At 57.1% G+C, this 18,540-nt stretch overlaps 6 protein-coding genes across 6 annotated transcripts; 3 read left to right on the top strand and 3 right to left on the bottom strand.

Annotated features, from left to right (window-relative positions):
- Positions 1-302: 302 nt before the first annotated feature.
- CCMA1212_000789 (Transcription initiation factor TFIID subunit 9) lies at positions 303-1,106 on the bottom strand (the record flags this gene model as incomplete). The annotated part of the gene is made up of 1 exon (XM_073698246.1): positions 303-1,106. One exon carries the CDS (start codon positions 1,104-1,106, stop codon positions 303-305), a length of 804 nt encoding a protein of 267 aa, XP_073562843.1.
- Positions 1,107-1,876: 770 nt separating this feature from the next.
- On the top strand, positions 1,877-4,560 carry CCMA1212_000788 (uncharacterized protein; the record flags this gene model as incomplete). The annotated part of the gene is made up of 2 exons (XM_073698245.1): positions 1,877-4,265; positions 4,364-4,560. 2 exons carry the CDS (start codon positions 1,877-1,879, stop codon positions 4,558-4,560), a joined length of 2,586 nt encoding a protein of 861 aa, XP_073563434.1.
- Positions 4,561-5,357: 797 nt separating this feature from the next.
- Positions 5,358-7,689, bottom strand: CCMA1212_000787 (Nuclear elongation and deformation protein 1; the record flags this gene model as incomplete). Its single annotated transcript, XM_073698244.1, is given in 3 exon segments — positions 5,358-7,162; positions 7,242-7,666; positions 7,685-7,689. The coding sequence occupies 3 exon segments, from the start codon at positions 7,687-7,689 to the stop codon at positions 5,358-5,360; spliced, it is 2,235 nt and encodes a 744-aa protein (XP_073562846.1).
- Positions 7,690-8,487: 798 nt separating this feature from the next.
- CCMA1212_000786 (uncharacterized protein) lies at positions 8,488-8,685 on the bottom strand (the record flags this gene model as incomplete). Its single annotated transcript, XM_073698243.1, has 1 exon — positions 8,488-8,685. The coding sequence occupies one exon, from the start codon at positions 8,683-8,685 to the stop codon at positions 8,488-8,490; it is 198 nt and encodes a 65-aa protein (XP_073562847.1).
- Positions 8,686-11,138: 2,453 nt separating this feature from the next.
- CCMA1212_000785 (uncharacterized protein) lies at positions 11,139-14,920 on the top strand (the record flags this gene model as incomplete). The annotated part of the gene is made up of 3 exons (XM_073698242.1): positions 11,139-11,589; positions 11,676-11,869; positions 11,973-14,920. Coding segments are annotated over 3 exons (3,591 nt in total), but the record flags the coding sequence as incomplete, so codon positions are not given.
- A 492-nt stretch (positions 14,921-15,412) lies between these two features.
- On the top strand, positions 15,413-18,021 carry CCMA1212_000784 (Vacuolar protein sorting-associated; the record flags this gene model as incomplete). Its single annotated transcript, XM_073698241.1, has 3 exons — positions 15,413-15,458; positions 15,523-17,315; positions 17,383-18,021. 3 exons carry the CDS (start codon positions 15,413-15,415, stop codon positions 18,019-18,021), a joined length of 2,478 nt encoding a protein of 825 aa, XP_073563414.1.
- Positions 18,022-18,540: the final 519 nt, after the last annotated feature.

The following is an 18,540-nucleotide window of genomic DNA, read 5'->3' as shown; positions in this document are numbered from 1 at the left end:
TACGCCATTTGGATGTTGGTGAGAGCCATTAGTGCTCTAACATACGACAGAAGGTTCAGGTGCCGCTTGTTTACAGCATGTGTTGGTTTGCTGAAAGAGCTGGATATAAACCACCCACCCGTCTATTGTGAGGTATATAGTAGGTAGAAAAGGTGGACATGGAAACTATACTAGAGCGACTGAGGGCGACGAAGCCACCCTCACGTCTTGCTCCTTTTCTCCAACGCCTAAACGCCCGGCATCCAAGACCCTGGTAAATCATCCCAGCATCAAAGTCATTCTCAGAATCCACCCATCGTTGCTCAGGCCTCTTCAGCCATCTCTGCATCCACATCGTCGCCAAAGACATCGTCCACCGTCCCTCCCTCAACACCGTCACCACCGATATCCTCGGGATCCGGCCCCTCAATGCCTTCCATGGCATCGCCGCCCCGCTGAGAAGCCGAGCTCTCGTCGTCGTCGTCCATGTCTTCCTCGTCCCACATGTCCTTTAGCCCCCAGCTGGTGCCACTAAGCACAAACCTCTCGCTCGGCAGACGCACGCCCCATTCGTTGGGCACAATCTTCGGCAGCGCGACCTTGTTGCGCTCGCGGGCGAGCTCCTGCATGTACTCCTTGCTGATGCCGCCGCCGCTGCTTCCTCCGCGGAACTGGTAGCCTAGACGCGCAGCGATGGCGACCTTGACGGCATTTGCGCTGACGCTGGCATCGCCTGACGGAGGGGCGGTGGCGCCCGCGCCGGAGGCCGACGGCTTGGATCCGGCTTGTGAGATGTAGGGGTCGCCCGAGAGGTGCAATGCGTCGCTGAGGACGGAGGAGGTATGCCTGTATGCGAAGTCCAGGAGCAGGAGAGGCACTCGCTGCTCGTAAGCCGTGACGCCCTGGGAGGTGAGCAGGAGCTCAACCAGACGTGCGTCTCGCGGTTTCGGCGCGACGGAGGGCGGCTGTTGGTGCGTGGGCGATTGTGCGGGTGGTTGAGAGGAGGAGGTGCCTGCGGCGGGGGGAGGCTGGCTTGTGGTTGTCGATTGGGTGTTGGGAATCGTTTGCTGTGATGTGTTGACGGATGGGGCGACCACGCCGTTTGTCTGTGGTTGACTTGAAGACATGGTCGGAGATGGTAGGGAGATGGAGCGAGGTGTGAGGAGTGATGTATGTTGAGCGGGAGAAGAGCCGAGAGAGGCTTCCAGAAAGAGGTGCAGGGCGACGCGAATTTGATGCGCGCTGTAGCAACAGATGATTCAAGAAGAAGAGTATCTGTGGCGGAGCATAAATTCCCGAAATGCTTCCTGTGGGGTATCACAAAGACAACGAAGAATGAATGTCCCCGTATTGCGACTCTGCGGCGCAACCGACGAGGCTGTAAGTTAGAATGTCAGCCGAACATGAATTCGAAGGTCTATCGCGCAGCAACGAAGCAGTTGAGTTGAAGCTGGATGATAGTTAATCCGACCGAGCATCTTTGCTGCGTCGAGGGCGCACAGACCTCACCTTAAATTCAGACCAATGAGAGCAACCCAATTCCCAGCGGACGGTCACAGGCTGTGGCTGCAGCAGCTGCAGCGGCCTCTGGGAGGGATTTGGAGGGATTGGAGGGGCTCGTTGGAGGGGTCGCAAGGCGCTAGAAGGCGAGGAACAGCGGACGGATTCAGCGCACGCTTGCAGCAGCAGCAGCAGCAGCAGCAGGTGGCGACCCCACCAAAAATTTGAGGTCGCCGATCCAAGTGCCGGTCCCGGTCACTCGAGGTGTTTTTTCAGGCGGTTGGATTTCTTGGTTTGACTCATTTGATGGGGAGAAGCGGCATCATATACCGCTCGATTTTCCGTCTTTGCTCTGTATTCTTCTCTCCCACCACCAATCGTCGTCTCCGGCTCTACTATGGAGACGGTTCTACCCCTGCCGTTCCTCGTCAGCGTCGCCGTCCCCCCGGGATTGGCCAAGCTCGACGGCCTCAGTCGCGAAGAGGTTTCCATCCTCGCCAGCCCGTTCCTCGAGGCGTCGCCCCAGATCCTCGACAAGCTGTTCCGGTTCTTCAAGCGCCACAGCTCCGAGTTCCACGCCCACATCGACGCCTCGGCGCTGTCGTCCGCAGACGATGTGTATGCGCTGCTCGATGGCGGGGCACGCACGGTATTCGTTGCGCCCGAGTCGCTGTCACAATACGCTGAGCTGGGAGCCCGAGTGCTGCCGGCCGTGTCGACGCTCGATCTGTCTGCCGCCTCGGAGCACGGCCTCCTGATCAAGGACTTTGACCCCAAGGCTGCCAATGTCGACAAGTTTGCCGAGGAGGCGCGGGCCAAGAAGCTCAAGACTCTCTACCTGAAGCCGGTGCCGGACGTCGCCCTCGACCAGTTCATCGAGGTTGCGAAGAAGTGCAATGCGATTCCCGTGCTGCCCTCGACCGGACTGACGACCGACAAGACCGACAGCAGCAAGCTTCTGCTTTCCAAGGCCATTGCGACGTACTGGAAGTCGGACCGCGCCGACGGCCTCATCCCGACGGTGGTGACTAACGTGGACGGAATCGCGCTGGGACTGGCTTACACGAGCGAGGAGAGCATCCTGGAGGCTCTGCGCACGCAGACGGGCGTCTACCAGAGCCGCAAACGAGGACTGTGGGTGAAGGGAGCTACTTCCGGAGACACCCAGGAGCTCGTCCGCATTGCAGTGGACTGCGACAATGACACGCTCAAGTTTGTCGTCAACCAGAAGGGCCGGTTCTGCCACCTCGAGCAGTTTGGCTGCTTTGGCGAGTTGACCGGCATTGCGCGACTGGAACAGACGCTCAAGTCCAGGAAAGAGTCTGCCCCTGCGGGCTCATACACGGCCAGGCTCTTCTCCGACGAGAAGCTGCTGCGGGCAAAGATCATGGAGGAGGCCGAAGAGCTGTGCGACGCCAAGACGCCGGAGGAGGTCGCCTTCGAAGCCGCTGATCTGATCTACTTCGCTCTCACACGGGCTGTTGCTGCTGGAGTCAGCGTGGCGGACATTGCTGCCAACCTGGATGCAAAGAGCCTCAAGGTCAAGAGGAGGACGGGTGATGCCAAGGGCAAATGGGCCGAGAAAGAAGGAATCAAGCCGTCCGCTCCCGCGGCTCCGGCGAAGCCCGCTGAAGCCGAAAAGCCCAAGAGCGACAGGATCGCCATGCGGAGAATTGACTCGGTCAGCGCCACGGAGGCGGAGCTGCTCGAGATCCTGAAGCGACCATCACAGAAGTCTCCCGATGCCATCCTAAAGATTGTCACTCCTATCATCGAAGATGTCCGCAAGAACGGCGACAAGGCCGTCCTTTCTTACACTCACAAGTTTGAAAAGGCCACCTCCTTGACATCGCCAGTCCTCAAGGCCCCCTTCCCCAAGGAGCTGATGCAGCTCCCCGAGGAGACCATCAAGGCTATCGACACCTCGTTCGAAAACATCCGCAAGTTCCACGCCGCCCAGAAGGACGACAAGATGCTCCAGGTCGAGACCATGCCCGGCGTCGTCTGCAGCCGCTTCTCGAGGCCGATTGAGCGCGTCGGTCTCTACGTCCCCGGCGGCACCGCCGTCCTGCCCAGCACGGCGCTCATGCTCGGCGTCCCTGCCATGGTGGCCGGCTGCAAGAAGATTGTCCTGGCGTCTCCGCCCCGTGCCGACGGCAGCGTGACCCCCGAGATCGTCTACGCCGCCCACAAGGTCGGCGCCGAGAGCATCGTCCTCGCCGGCGGCGCCCAGGCCGTGGCCGCCATGGCCTACGGCACCGAGAGCGTCAGCAAGGTCGACAAGATCCTCGGCCCCGGCAACCAGTTCGTCACGGCGGCCAAGATGCACGTCAGCAACGACACCAACGCCGGCGTGAGCATCGACATGCCCGCCGGCCCGTCCGAGGTCCTCGTCATCGCCGACAAGGACGCCAACCCCGCGTTCGTCGCCTCCGACCTGCTTTCCCAGGCGGAGCACGGCGTCGACAGCCAGGTCATCCTCATCGCCGTCGACCTCACCGAGGAGCAGCTCAAGGCCATCGAGGACGAGGTGCACAACCAGGCGCTTGCCCTGCCCAGAGTAGACATTGTGCGCGGCTCCATCGCCCACTCCGTGTCTGTCCTCGTCAAGACGATTGACGAGGCCATGAGGATCAGCAACGAGTATGCGCCCGAGCATCTGATTCTGCAGATCAAGGACGCCGCCCAGGTCGTCGACCTCGTCATGAACGCGGGCAGTGTCTTTATCGGCGAGTGGACGCCCGAGAGCGTGGGCGATTACTCTGCCGGTGTCAACCACTCACTACGTAAGTCTCCAAATCATCACACCCCCCCCCCCCTCCTCCTCCCTCCCCCTGACTCATCCCATTGTGTGGGAATCTTGCGCTAACAATGGCAAACGCAGCGACATACGGTTTCGCCAAGCAGTACTCGGGCGTCAACCTCGGGTCCTTCCAGAAACACATCACCAGCTCCAACCTCACGGCCGAGGGCCTTCGCAACGTTGGCGGAGCAGTCATGCAGCTGGCCAAGGTTGAGGAGCTGGAGGCTCACAGGAGAGCGGTAGAGATTCGCATCAAGCACATGGACGGGCAAAAGTAGGGGGGGAAAAGGTATAAGATGCATGGGTTGAACGGATGGATGGATGGATATTAGATGGAAATGATAGGCTTATGTATAACAACAGGATGAAAAAAAGACGGGGCGACATTACGAAAAGACGATAAGAAAAGAGATGAACTTGGATATTTGTTTTGATCATTTCTTTTATTTGTACTTCTAAAGATTTGAAGATTGCTTGATGCCGAAATTCTATAAAAACCCAAACGATCCATAAACATTCAAAAGGTCGCAAAGCAGCCGCCGTATAACTAAACAAGAAGAATAGGAATAGAAGAAAAGGCGAGACGATCTTGTCTTATCAAAGTCGCTCAATATCACCTGCCTGACGCCCACTGACTCAAGAAAGCTGATGCCAAGAAATTGACTTTTTGCTTTTGTCCCTTCGTCTTTGTGCGCACTCAACTTCCCAACAGAAAAGACGAATACCAAACCCGAAAACGCCTCGCTATGTAATTGTGATGGAGTGAAGAGCAAAGAAAAGGTGTCACAACCTCACCGCTGCTTCTAAAGAGCATCTCTCCCTCTCCTCCATCATTCGAATAATAACCACCGACGATACCAAAAGAGGTCGACAGAAAGTAATGATGAGCAAAGCGAACGCTAAAGCGGCTCAAAAGACAAACGAATCAAACAAGAAGAATCCAGAAAGGCTGCGACACGTTTTACGACGAAATCGAGGGAGTTCGGATCTCGACGGGTACCTCGACAGCCGGCAGGTCGTTGTCCTGCACGACGGTTCCGGAGTCGTTCTAGAAAAAAAACAGACATTCCCTTGTTTAGCCTTGTTTTCTCTCGTCGTCTTCTTCTTGCTTTCTCGCCTTCTCTTCAACGGAAAGGTCACCAACCCCAGTAATTATCTCGGCGGTGACATCTTCCACCACCCGGGTTTCATCGCCAGATGCCTCGGCGTCTTCATCCTCGGCTTCGTCTGCGTAGTTCTCCTCGTCATCGGCGTCATCGTGCTCGATGCTCTCGAGAATGGCCTCCTCATCGCCCTCTTCATCATCGTAGTCCTCGTGCGACATGTAGCTGTCTCCCATGCCCTCGCCGACTTCGTCATCATCCTCCTCCTCCTCTTCCTCTTCATCGTCGGTGTAAGCACTGCCCTGGTCGTCATGGTCGTCGTCCTCGCTTTCGCTAGCCGAGAAATCATCAATCTTGAGGGGGTCATCTCGCCAGTACATGAAGTCGGTGTACTCCTCCCCGCCACCCCTGACCAGGGTATCGACAGGGGGGAAATAATGGTCCACAACCTCATTGATATTGACATAGGTCATCTTGAGTTTGTTCAGGCTCAGAAGGTCGAGTGATACCTCTGAGTTGGAGTTGATGGTGAAGATGCGGGTTCGCGGTACGTCCACCGTTCGGTACGAGATTTGGTCGGTGAGACGGTTGCCAAAGCCGGCATAGAAAGGACCGCCGTTCGGCCCATACAGGTTGCGAATGTCCCGTAGCGTAGCCATCTTGAACACGTGCGGCTTCCGTAGGTAGACCTCGCGGCGCAGGGCGGCCATGGTTCGGTCGGGAGACAGGATGGTCGGGCCGTGGGGCATCCGGAAGCCATCCTGGACGATATTGTTCAGATAGGCGCGAGTCGTGTCGGCCTGGCCGACGGAGCGGCTCGTCAGGTACATGATGTTGTACCCGTTCAAGGCAATGTCGCTGTAGAGCTTTGCGATGCCAGAGTGAGTCCAGTCTCGGCCAATCATGTTGAGCACATGGCCGAGGGCATCAGACTTGGTGATGGTGCCGTCAATGTCCGAAATGACCACGGGAGTGTGGTGCTTCCAGAGGTACAGGTTGGCAGCGCACGTCGCCCGGTTGACAGTGAAGCTCATGGGGTTTTCTCCGTACTTCAGGTTCATCTCCTTCAACTGATCGCTAGTCAGTCGAAGCGTCTTTGCGTAGCTCTTGGGCGGCTCAAGAGAGCCGGTCGGAGTTCGGGGGGGCGTATGCATGCCGCCAAGGCCGGCGTCGGACTCTGAGCGCCGGTGAGAGGGCGCGTGTGGTGCGGTCGCGAGATCGCTGCCGTCGCTCTGGTAGCCCGGATCTGATATGGCATCAGCAGCAACTGCACGGCGGTGGGCTTGTAGCGACGACTCAATCGTCTTGTTCATAGCAGCCTGCTTGGCATCCTCGCTGCTGTAGACCCAGAGGTTTCCCTCCTCATCAAAGCCAAACAAGGCTCCGATGTCGTAGTTGCCATCCATTTCCTCCGACAGGATGTTGCGCGCGAGGACCTCGGCACGGAGCATGTCCTCCTCGCTGCTCTTGAAGCCCGTCATATCCAGCATCAGGTCTCCCGTCTCGGTGATGTGCGTTGGAATGTTGACCGCAGACAGTCCCTTGGACAGTGCTCTGGCGCGTGCGATGGCTTCCTGGGGCCCGAGAGGCGGAGGACTGTGGGATCTTTCTGACTCGGACGGGCTCTCGTTATCTGAAATGGCTTCGTCGTTGCGCCGCACCGATTTCCGCAAGACGTCATCGCTGTGAGGTCGACGATCAAAAGCTTTGCGCCAGCTACCAGATGCAGGCTGAGAAGACGAGAGAGTAGGGGAGGACGATAGAGGTGTGATCATGCCTACGATTTGCAGTGAGCAATCATGCATTCCAGTCACATGCAGAGGCTAGTAGCGGCAAACGAGGGCATCAAGACATACCGTTCTCGTCCGGCTGAGGCTGGATGATGGCGGGCGACGGTCGACGGGGCTTTCCAGTGTCCGCGTCAAGCTCCAGAGCGTCCGGCTCTGACATGGCCGAAGAGGCATCTGCCGGCCCAAGCGGCGGGCTGCTTGCCGGCGAGACCAGCGGCGAAGTCTGCATGGATTCTGGGATGGAGTCGGACGTCTCAAAGACGAAGAAGGCCTCGCCGCCCTCGCCCAGCTTCATGGAGTATGGCTGCTTGACGCCATTGATGCGGAACTCGACCTTCTTCTCGTACGGGCGCAGGAGCGAAAACTTGCCGAAGCGGACGTGGAAGGGCGAGCAGGCCAGGGTGCCGTCCTCGCGCTCAACGACAATCACATCAATGGCGCCGCTGAGGGTCGCCGGGTTGATGGAGTTCCAGGCCGTGGAAACCGAGTCGCTGAGGTTTCGCACGTACTGCATCGTGCCAGTCGTCTTCTCTTTGTTTCCCGTGTGCAAACGTCGGATGCGCCCCCCCCAAGCGACGGTTTCGGTGTACTGTGTTTGTCCTTGTGCTTGTGCTTGTGCTTGCGCTTGCGCTTCTGGGTTAATAACGAACGACGGCGATTCAAAAGGAGAGCAACTTCACAGGATTCTGCAGAGTTCGATTAATTGGGCGAGCTGCAGAGCCTCTGTTTGGGCACTCTCCAGACTTTGTATGAGCTGCGAGAATTGGGGGCAACCCTGGCCAGCAGGTGGATCTTTGTTGGGATGCCCAGTGGTGACGTCGGTTTCAGACGGCGCTGAGACCTGGCATGTGAAATTTCCGGGACTTGCGCACCCGCTGCGGCTGTCCGTACGGCGCAGGTACCTCGCAAGTAGTTGTTCGCGTACCCTGCTGCTGCTGCTGAAATGCGCGCAGAAATGGCCGCTGAAACATGCGCTGCAGACAAGACGATGAGGGGATCGCGAGAAGCAGCACCAAAGCTTAACGCAGCCTCATACCTTGTGAGAGAAAACCGCACAAAAAACAGCCAGAGGCTCAAGCCAAAGAGACGGTGGCAAATGCGGGCCGGCCAATTGTTGAGAACGTGCTGCCCGTCCGTTGATCCAACAAGCTGCTGCAGGCACATGATCCAAAGGCCTGGGCGAAACTTCAGGTCGTCCGTTTGACAAGCGCTGTGGGGGTTTGGCCGGCAAAAAGCATGTACTCGCTACCTGCGCTGTACTCTCCGTACCGGCTTTGGCGCGTCCCCTTTGCTGCCCCCCCAGCGGCCACTTTCAGGGGGTCCTGTCGCTGTAGGCTGGCGGCCGGCAGGGGCAGGGGGCATGCGTCCAGCGGCCCAGGCAGCGCGGGAGCGAGATTTGCCAGGCGTTGAACAGCGGCGGGACATCGGCGGCGAATCCGGGGTTCTCCCCAAGTACTGGCGACTTGGCCTTGCCGAACCACGGCCCATCATGTGCCTCAACCTTTTCCATATTGGACATCAGGCGGAAACATGCCTTGCAAAGAACAACGTAATACTGGTCGTGGAACGAATCCGACCCCAACAAGCCGAGGCTCTAGGATTCCTTCTTCTCCCGCCTTTTGCCTGTTTGGTCTGTGGTGACAGGCTTCCTACGCTCAGACTGAAGAATCACCGTCGAAATTGCAGGCATCCCTGACCATGGGGGCTCGCCGAAGCAGTTTCCCCCGTAATACAGAGTGGCTCACCTGACAGAGCAAGCATGCCAGAGATGAGTCGGAGAGCCAGGGCCCGATCTCGATTTGCTCTCGCAACTCTGGCCTTGTTGCTGGTTGTCTGCAATCATAAGCCACTGGCGCCGCGCAGTTATCTACACGGCAAAGCCCAAATCTGGAGGTGGCTGCAGTTGAGGTTTCATTGCACGACCACAGCAGGTCTGCAACACCATCAGCTTACTACATGGGCACGGCCATCCTGGTGTTGGTATTTCATGCTCCCTTCATAAGCGTCGCATCAAGGGACCATGTCAAAGGGCACGCAGTGATCATTTCAGTGTCTCTTGCGGGTTGATGAGCGAAAGACAGCACCGCATCCCCATCAAGCCTTTGGCATCTTGCTTCTCTCTTGTCCGATGCCTGGAAAACACCGCGATGATGTACAAGTGCCGCCAAATCCTACGATGCCCATGCGAACGGGATCAGCGACAGGATCAGGAGGGGCACTTGAAGCTTTCTCCCCCTCACAAGGATCAACTGCTGATCAAGATCCCACGCTGAATTCAGTCGGCCGTAATCACTGTAGTATCGCGGACTCATCATAACGGAATCATGACCAGAAACGGTACGCTGACGTCAACGGTAGAATCGACGTTCTGTTGCCGAAACCCAGCCACCCAATTTGTGGTTTTGCTGCCGACCAACATACATGTATGGCTTCGTATGCAGGGAGCCAGATCGTACAGAAGGACGGCATGCGAACTCGATTCAACTGTGAGGCTTCAGAAACGTGAGGATATCTGTTGCCGTAAATACCCAGTCAATTGACTTTAGTAAACCCATTGTTACAGCGAGCTGCCTCCGGTTTTCATCAAGCAATCTTCACCGGCAAGGCCCACCATGCGGTTTGGCACAACTGCCGGAGGTTACACTGCTTCCAAAATCTGGCGTAATATCAAAGCAGTCGCCAGAAAACTTTCCGAAGCCAGAGCCTCATCTATCACGGTGAACTGCATTTCAACTTGAACAACTTGAACGAATGCTAAACTCCAACAGCTCGTGTCCGCTTGTAAGGAGTCTTGTTCCCTGCTTCTTCCATCACGAGTTGCTCCCTCCACGTGGCTTGTTGCACTTCCATCTCAACATATGTAAGTTCAACTACAAGCGACTTCACGCGGTGGCGGCTCTGCATCATCGCCGCTCAGCATCATCGCCGCTCAGCAGTGTCTGCTTGCGATCTGCTATTGCAGCGGTAACACAGGATGCTGCTCGGCCTTCTCCTCCCGGCTACATTCACAGCCGCCGGAAATCCACAATCCTGTCCGGAGACCGTGGCTTCTGGCAGAACCTGATACATGTAGGCAGCCAGAAGTACCGTAGCCCATGAAATGGCCCCTTTGGTGGAGAGCCTCTTGATCCCTTAACACAACACCGTGGATGTGCTGTGTCTTTCACGATTGGTTCCGGATATCACAGCTCTGTTCTCTTGAGTGTACAGAGTGCTTCCACTCCCCGCCAAGCTCACCGATCAGCTCGTTTGCAAGCAGCCTCATCGATACGGGTCGTTTTTTGCCCTCTGTCAAGTTTGCCCTAGCAAGGATTGATGCCAGATAGTAGATCCACACAGGTATCCAATGCTGCAGCATTGGGTGACTTTTGCTGCTGCACGTCTGAGGCGGTCTTGGGCGGTTGATTGAATCTGCCGATACGGAGAGCCTTGTTAATGCATGCACGTCAATGTTTATTTCCTTCAGCTCTTCTCACTCTGCTTCTGCACTAACTTTTAGAGTCTTTCTTTAGATCTCCTTTTCTTCTCCCACTTCAACGTACCGACCCAGCGCCACACCATACCTTATAATAGAGCCACGCTGAACGGCGGTTTGCACACAAGTCATACTGTGTACCGACTACAGCCTCATCCTTTCAGCTGGCTGCCGTTTACGTCTATAGCTGCGAACAGGACCTTGCTGACCTCGTCCATGCTCCTTTGGGAGCTTCTCAGCTTGAAGTTGGCAGGGAATCAACAGCCTTCTCACTAGAGTTGCTCTTATTGCCAGGGATTCCTCCTCCCGGCTACACCGTGCGATCCCTTCCTCCCCAGTTTCGTCGTGCTTCTCTGCTAACAGCAACTCATCACTCCGCAGTTCTATTGAACATCTTTCGACATCTACCTAGTACTCCTTGTCCGTGCCAGCTGGCCAAGTTGCGCGGCTACCTAACGCACACACAAAAGTATTACAGGGATTCCAGACCCAGCCAAAAGTTGGACGGAAAAAAAGAAGGGAAAAAAAGAAAGAAGAAAAAGGCGCCAGCCCTCCAGCCAGCGGGCCAATCGGCGGCCCGGCTTTTACTGGGGTCAGCCTCTGCTGCTCTTTTCTCCCGCCTCCAAACCTCCAACTACCGACATCCTCCCGCCTGGGTCGGCATTTCTGGCCAAGTCCATCAGAGAACATGTCATGGGAGCTTCCAGCCCTGACCCTTCTCTCCCTCAGCGCTGTCGGCTTCTGGGGGCTTGGTAGTCCCCAGCCCTTCCACCGCAAGGCCCTGTACGTCCTCGTCAGCGCCTCGGCCGTGCTCGTCGACCCTCGCCAGCTCGCTGCGCGCATGTACGCCGGCGCCCACGACGCCATTGTCGACTACCATCTCGATGCTCTGCTGGCCCAGCACTTCAAGATGGCGCTCACTCTCGGAGCCGTGCTCTGGTTCGTTGCTCCTCCGCCGCATATTGCGTGACACTTCGGGGGACTCCGTTTTGCTAACTCGGGGCGTGTTCGCTCTCTGCCAACAGGCTGCTTCACCGTGGATGGCAGACTCTCTGGAAACCGGTTCCCGAACTCATCAACATCCTGGGCGTCGATATCCCCGAGCCTCCCGACGTCAGCCTCGCTGGCATTCGATCCGATGCGGCCACGATCAGCTGGACGCGCCCGACCAGCAATCGACCCGTCCAGAAATATTCTATTCAAGTCAACGGGGTGCATGGTACGTATAGGCTGGCAAGAGCTGTAGCCTGCCTCATGCTCTGCGTATGCTCGTGTGAAGCAGTCCTCTGACAAAGTTTGAACAATAGTGGGGGATTCGCCAGGCAACGAGGTGGCCATAACGGTGACTGGTCTGAAGCCGAATCATTTCTACAACATCCGCGTTGTCGCTGTGGGGCCGAACAACTTTCAAGCCGGCAGTCCTCTCCTACGACTGCGGACGTTTGGCAAGGATGGGAGACCGCTGTTGGGCAACTCGCGGTTACCTACTAGCTTCACGGATCCGGATCACCCTCGAATCAATCCCGGCGACAACGAAAGCGACGACTCTGACGACGCCCAATTTCCCGTGCCCTCCGTCGAAGCTGCACCAGTCCTTGATGGAAGCTCGACGAATGCTCGCGAGGCAAACGGCGCTGTGCCGGGGCAAAGGCGCAATACCATCAACCGTCGCCACTCGCCCTCCGTTGCGAGCATGGATCAGCCTCATATCAAGCTTCCGATTCTGGATGGCCCCGAACTGTCGCTGGACGAGTTGAACTGCAAGTTTGAAGGCATTCGAAAGGAAATCGAGGATACACTGGCCCTCTATGCCAAAGACGAGGCCGAGTCGCTGCAACAGGAAGAAGAGCTGAAAAGGGAAAAGGAGCGAAAGCGGCAGATGCTCAAGGAGAAGGAGGAGCAGACGGCCCAGCTCAAAGCCATGGTGCGAATTACCATGGAGCAAATGAGAGCGGCAGAGAAAGATCGGATGAAGAAGGAACAGCAGCTACGGGACAGGGAAGCTAAGAAATCCAAGGCCCGAGATAACGTCTCCAAGTTGGACGCCGAAATTCAGCGGATGAAGAGGGATCGCGAGGGATTCGAGGCGCAGAAAGCTGCCCTGGCGGAGAAGAGGGATCTGGACGTGCGGAAACTCGACCAGATCAATGCTGAGCTTTTGGATAAGTGTGCCGAACTAGAGGCGGAGTTGAAGGACAAGGGAAAGCAATTGCAGGATCTCAAGGCAGCTCGAGAGCAGCTCCCCGACGCGCATGACGAGCAGTGGAAGGAAGAAGATCTGAGGCTCAGGAGGGAGTGGGAGGCCCGAAGAAAAGAGCTACACGCTCGCTGGGTGGCGGAGGCCAAGAGAGCCTACGAGCTGGATCAACAAATCCACCTGGTTACGAAGCAGCTGAGAATCGAACAGTCCAATCTCGAATTCCTTAACCAGGGCGCCGCTCCAAACCCTGCCGTGGACTTTGAACTGTCTCCGTCCGCTCGGCCTAGGCCTCCGAGCCAGCATAGCGGCTCGGCGCCCAACGCAAACTTGCCATCGCCAAGCCCCGTTATTCCCTCCGACCCTGGTTATCAACCGACTGCTGGCTTCACTGGCGCTGGGTTTGGCCCGGCTCTCTTCATGGACATGGCCAGCCACGGCCACGGCGAGGCCCAGACGGAAGCGGAACTTAGGGAGGCCAACGGGCCGTTGAGCCCATCCGCAGCTCGCTCCTTTCTCCCGTCCAATATCTTTGACGAGATGGAGGATCCTGAATTGGACGCCGAACATCACGCGCTACCTGAATCTATCCAGCCAGATGACGAAGAAATCCGATCGCCGGCTTCCTCGAGCCCACCCTTCAATGTGTTCGCAAGCCCTCATGGGTCTTCCCATAACCTACCATTCCCGCAGTACTCCGAGAACCGCGAGAGGCGACCGTCTGGCTCTTCACTGGGTATGGCCAATTCCACGACTTCTCCTCCCGCAACGGGACACAGGCTATCCAGCCTTCTGGCGGCGCTGCGCAACAGAGGCCCGAAGCCTGCGGACGACCTGGGACCTGCACTTGGCACGCTCAAACCCGGGCAGAGTCAGTCCTTCCCCCGTGGAACTGACGAGCAGGAAGTCTTGGAAAACCGCCGGAAGATTAATTTTTCCTCCTGGATGAACCGCAATTCCGCTGGACCGGGCGACTTCGCGGGAACGCCCTTCGCGTCATCCCGACCTTTCTCGGCGCGTCGACTCATTCCCTTTGGCAACAGCTCGGGCGGCGGTGCATTTGCCGACAGAGACATTGACGGCTCCAGGCCTCCGTCGATCACATCGGTCGACTTGCCGCGACCCTCCACCGATAGTGGCTCCATATGGGGTATCCAGGGAGAACAGGGAGGCTTGCTCAGCACCAAGAATCGGCTGTGGTCGCCTGACAACCGTTGGCCTTCTAGGAGCGGCTCTAGGCGTCCGTCTATCCACGGGTCGCCGTCCATTCTAACCACTACTTTGGCCTCTGCCGAGGATGTCATCCTCGACGATGATGATCTACTTGATCCACAGACCTCTCCCAGTCAGATTGGAGTCATCGGCTCCCGCCCGCCGACGGCATTGAAGTCGATTAACCAGCGTCTCAATCCTACGGCCCCAACCTTCATGGGGAACTTCTTCCGCGGCGCTGACAGAGACAAAGCGAAGAGCAAGGACAAGGGCAAGGATAAGACGAAGGATGAAAAAGCCAAGGGCAGGGAGTCTTCAACGCCCGGCCTAGAGTTCCCTCATGGCCTGGACGACTTTCCATCTGAGGCACACATGTCTCGAGACACTCATTCTATCCGCACGCAGGCATCCATCTCCGAGTCCCACGATTCGCTGTCACTTGATCCGACCATATCCAACACGCCATCCGACCTCAATTCCAACGCTGACTCTGCTGCAAAGGATCAAGATAACGTCGTCATGAAGTTATTCCGCAAGGGCAGCTCAAGCAAGTTTGGCCTGTCGACAAGGCTGAGCAAAGACTCGGGGCTTTTTAAGAAGGGACCCGGCAGTGCAACGAACTCGGACAGAAACATGTCCGTCGAGCATCGGTCCAGCATTGGCGATATTGACGACCTAGGCGAGGACGCCTCTCAGCTTGGTCGGAGCTTTGACAGCCTGGCAAGCAGCCCTTCGCTTGGTCCCTCCAAGTCGAGAGAGTCTAGGGAAAGTCGGATGAGTGGATGGCGCTTCTCGATGAAGAAGAAGGGCAAGGATGCCGCCAAGGAGAAGGAAGCCACCGAGGCTGCCGAAGAGGAATGAGCCCTGGCCTTGGAGCCGGACAAAGAAGAGTTGAGGTTCAAACCTTGACTTGTCTCGCCTCCTAACGACATTGGTTCAGGCATCCGTAGATAGGTAGCACATGCTCGAGGTATCTAATACCAGTCAATATTGTGCACGTAGCAGCTATTGCATGCTCTCGTCTTTCCACTCTTGTCATTGTTATTCTCCTGATTTCAACGTTTGGTGTATTTGCGTTGCTGAAGCCATCGAAAGGTTCAGTTGGGAACGATGCTGGTAACCAAAACAGGCGGCCCACTTTAGCTAATCCACTGCCACTCATCCCGTACCTGACAATTATTAGCACCAGGAGCTTGAATAGAGAGAGAGACGCAACCTGGTCCACGTTATTATTCCAGCTTCAAACACACACCAAATTTATCGCCGTTGCACATTCCTCCCCGTCTAGAGAGCTGTCATTTCTTACGCTTATATTACTAATTCAACCAATTTTCTTTTCTACTTGTTCCGAACATGAATGGCTCTCTGGCAGGGTCATCTGCTTCCAGCCTAGACGCAAGTGAGTTCGCTATCCGTTGATGACAGACAAGCTGTTGGCAGCTAAACATCAAGATGGCACACAGTCGACTACGACCCCATTGACCACCTCAACCTCCTGTTCTCGCACCCCTCCGCCGTCTCCTCCATAAGCCGAGTCTCGCAGGCCCTCAAGCACCGCCAAGATGACCTCGAGTACGAAATCAACGCTCTCGAATCGGCACAGGCCTACGAGCCGGACTCGAGCCTCGAGCGGATGCGGTCGGCGCAGACGGAGCTCGCGCAGCTGTTCCGCAAGATCGAGACGGTGCGGTCGCGCGCGATAGAGACGGAGCAGAACATCACGTCGATGACGGCAGACATCAAGCGGCTGGACGGCACCAAGAAGAACCTGACGCTGAGCATGACGGCGCTGAAGCGGCTGCAGATGCTAACCACGGCGTACGAGCAGCTAAGAGGCCTGGCCAAGACGAGGCAGTACCGCGAGTGTGCGGGCCTGCTGCAGGCCGTGCTGCAGCTGATGAAGCACTTCAACAGCTACAGGAGCATAGAGCAGATTGCGACGCTGAGCCGAGAGGTGTCGGAGCTGCAGAGGGAGCTGCTGGAGCAGGTGTGCGAGGACTTTGAGATGGCCTTTACCAAGGGCGAGGTCGGCGCCAAGAAGGGGACCCTGGTGGAGGCCTGCCTCGTCATGGACGCTCTGGGCGATTCGGCAAAGGCCAGGCTCGTCGGCTGGTACATCAACACGGAGCTGCGTGAGTACCGCCAGGTGTTCCGGGGCAACGACGAGGCGGGCAACCTGGACAACATCGGGAGGCGGTACGCGTGGTTCAAGCGCATGATGAAGACGCACGAGGACGAGCACGCTGCCATCTTCCCGGCGCACTGGCGCGTCAACGAGACGCTGGCGACGGCGTTCTGCGACGGCACGCGGGACGACTTCAAGGGCATCCTGGAGCGCAGCATGCGGCGCCCCGACGGCAACAGGATCGACGTCAACCTGCTGCTTGCGTGCTTGCAGGAGACGCTCAACTTTGAGCAGAGCCTCGATAAGCACTTTTCAAGCGACGCGAGGGCCAGCATTGACACGCTGAGCTCGACCGAGGAGAGGTCGCACACGTTCAACGGGCTAATATCGGTGGCCTTTGAGCCGTATCTGAGCCTCTGGGTCGAGTCGCAGGACAAGCAGCTGGCCGCCATGATTCCGAAATACCGCACACAGCCTCTTATCCCACCAGAGGAAGAGTTTACGCCGCAAGCCGTCATCTCTTCAGCTCTAGAGCTTTTCCACTTCTACAAACTGACCCTCTCCCAGTGCGCGAAGCTGTCTACGGCCGACCGCCTGCTGGATCTTTCAAAGATACTGGCCAAGTACTTGGATGAGTACGCTCAGCAGGTGCTGCTACGAAAGCTACAGTCGAGCGGGCAGAGGAACCCTTCTATGCAGGATGCCGTGCTTGTCTTGAATACGGCAGACTTTTGGCACATCAACACCAACCAGCTGGAGGAGAACATCAAGAAGCGCATCGACCCGGAGCTGGTGGCCAAGGTGGACCTGTCGTCGCAGTCTGACGCTTTCTTGGGCGTAGCCAGCGCCGCCGTGCTCGCGCTGGTGCGACTCGTCGAGGTGGACTGCGAGGGCGTCTGGCGGGAGATGAGGAATACGAACTGGAGCACCATGGAGAGCGCGGGCGATCAGAGCTCGTGGGTGGGCGAGCTCGTCAAGCACGTCAACGAGAGGGCGAAGGAGATTCTGGGCATCGTTGCGAAGCAGCAGTACGCGAGGGCATTCTGCGACAACCTGGTCGACCACTTGGCGACGGCGTTTATCAACAATATCGTACAATGCCGGCCAATATCCGAGGTTGGGGCACAGCAGGTAAGGACAAGATGGAACGAGGAGTCCCTCCGAGTTCAAGGGGAGAAGCTAACGAAGATGAACTCAGATGCTTGTCGACAAGTATGCACTCACAAAGTCGTTTGAAAACCTAATGTCGTACCACAACCCATCCCCAGCACAGCAAGCACCATCAGCGACTTTTGTGAGGCGTGTCGAGCAGAGCATGAACCGGATGGACCCTCTGCTCAAGACGCTGCAAGTGCGGCAATCGCCTCCAGAAGGCCTTGTGCAGGCGTATCTCATTCACATTGCAGATCGCTCCGACACAAACTTCAAGAAGATTCTGGACCTCAAGGGCGTGCGCAAGATGGACCAGGCTCACCTTATCGAGCTGTTTGGCATCCATCGTGACGGCAGCTCCAACGAGAAGCTGGCGCAGAACTCGCCGCTGCTGACGCCTCTGATGCTGTCGTCGAGCCTCAGCAGCACCGGCGCCATGGGGGCAATCAACACTGCGTCATCCTCGTTGGCGGGCAGTTCGGCGGCCCGCTTCGACGCCGGATCGCTGGGCGAGAAGCTGCTCAGCGCGGCGAGGGACATTAGCAACACGGGGCAGAGCGGCTCGGACAAGGCCACGATCAATGAGAATCTGAGGAACTTTGGAAAGTTCTTTCGGAGGGATATAAGCGGTCTTGGGCTCAAGTTTGGCATGCGTGACGGAGCCGAGGACGGGCACCAGCGATGAGGGGGCTAGCAAGTAAAAAGGGGGAGGGGGGAGGGGAGGTGGGATGGCTTTTGGATATGTCGCAAAAAGATGCCCGTCTATGGGCCGGAACGTCATCCAACACTAGGTACGTGAGCATACAACACTAGGTACCCATCGTCGCATTGCTTCGATCTCGAACCTCGGGAAATTGCAGCAATGACTGCGGATCGAGGATTTGTCAACCCTGGGGCATCTGGAGTAGAAGGGCCTCAGTTACTGCGATGCGATCGACGAGTCGGGAACGGCGCAAACCGGCAGGGCTTAGACAAGGACTAGACACGACGGACTATGATGGAATTCAAGTGGTGCTGATGATGCCGACACACCAAACAGGACAAGACGCGGGCTGATTTTGCTGCTCCTTGATGCGCTTAGAAATCATCCGCGGCAGAGCAGAAGCAACCAGGTCAGCCTCGCATCTCCTTGGGGGCTCCCTGATTCCACTCAACGGACTGCCTCCTTGATGCTACCGTACTATACAGTGGCCAAAGCAGAAAT

The sequence above is a fragment of the Trichoderma ghanense genome (genome assembly GCF_004382785.1).
Source record: "Trichoderma ghanense strain CCMA-1212 chromosome Unknown scaffold_0, whole genome shotgun sequence".
Taxonomy (NCBI): Eukaryota; Fungi; Ascomycota; class Sordariomycetes; order Hypocreales; family Hypocreaceae; genus Trichoderma; species Trichoderma ghanense.
Note: the sequence above shows the minus strand (reverse complement) of the source record. Positions and strands in the feature narration are given on the sequence as shown.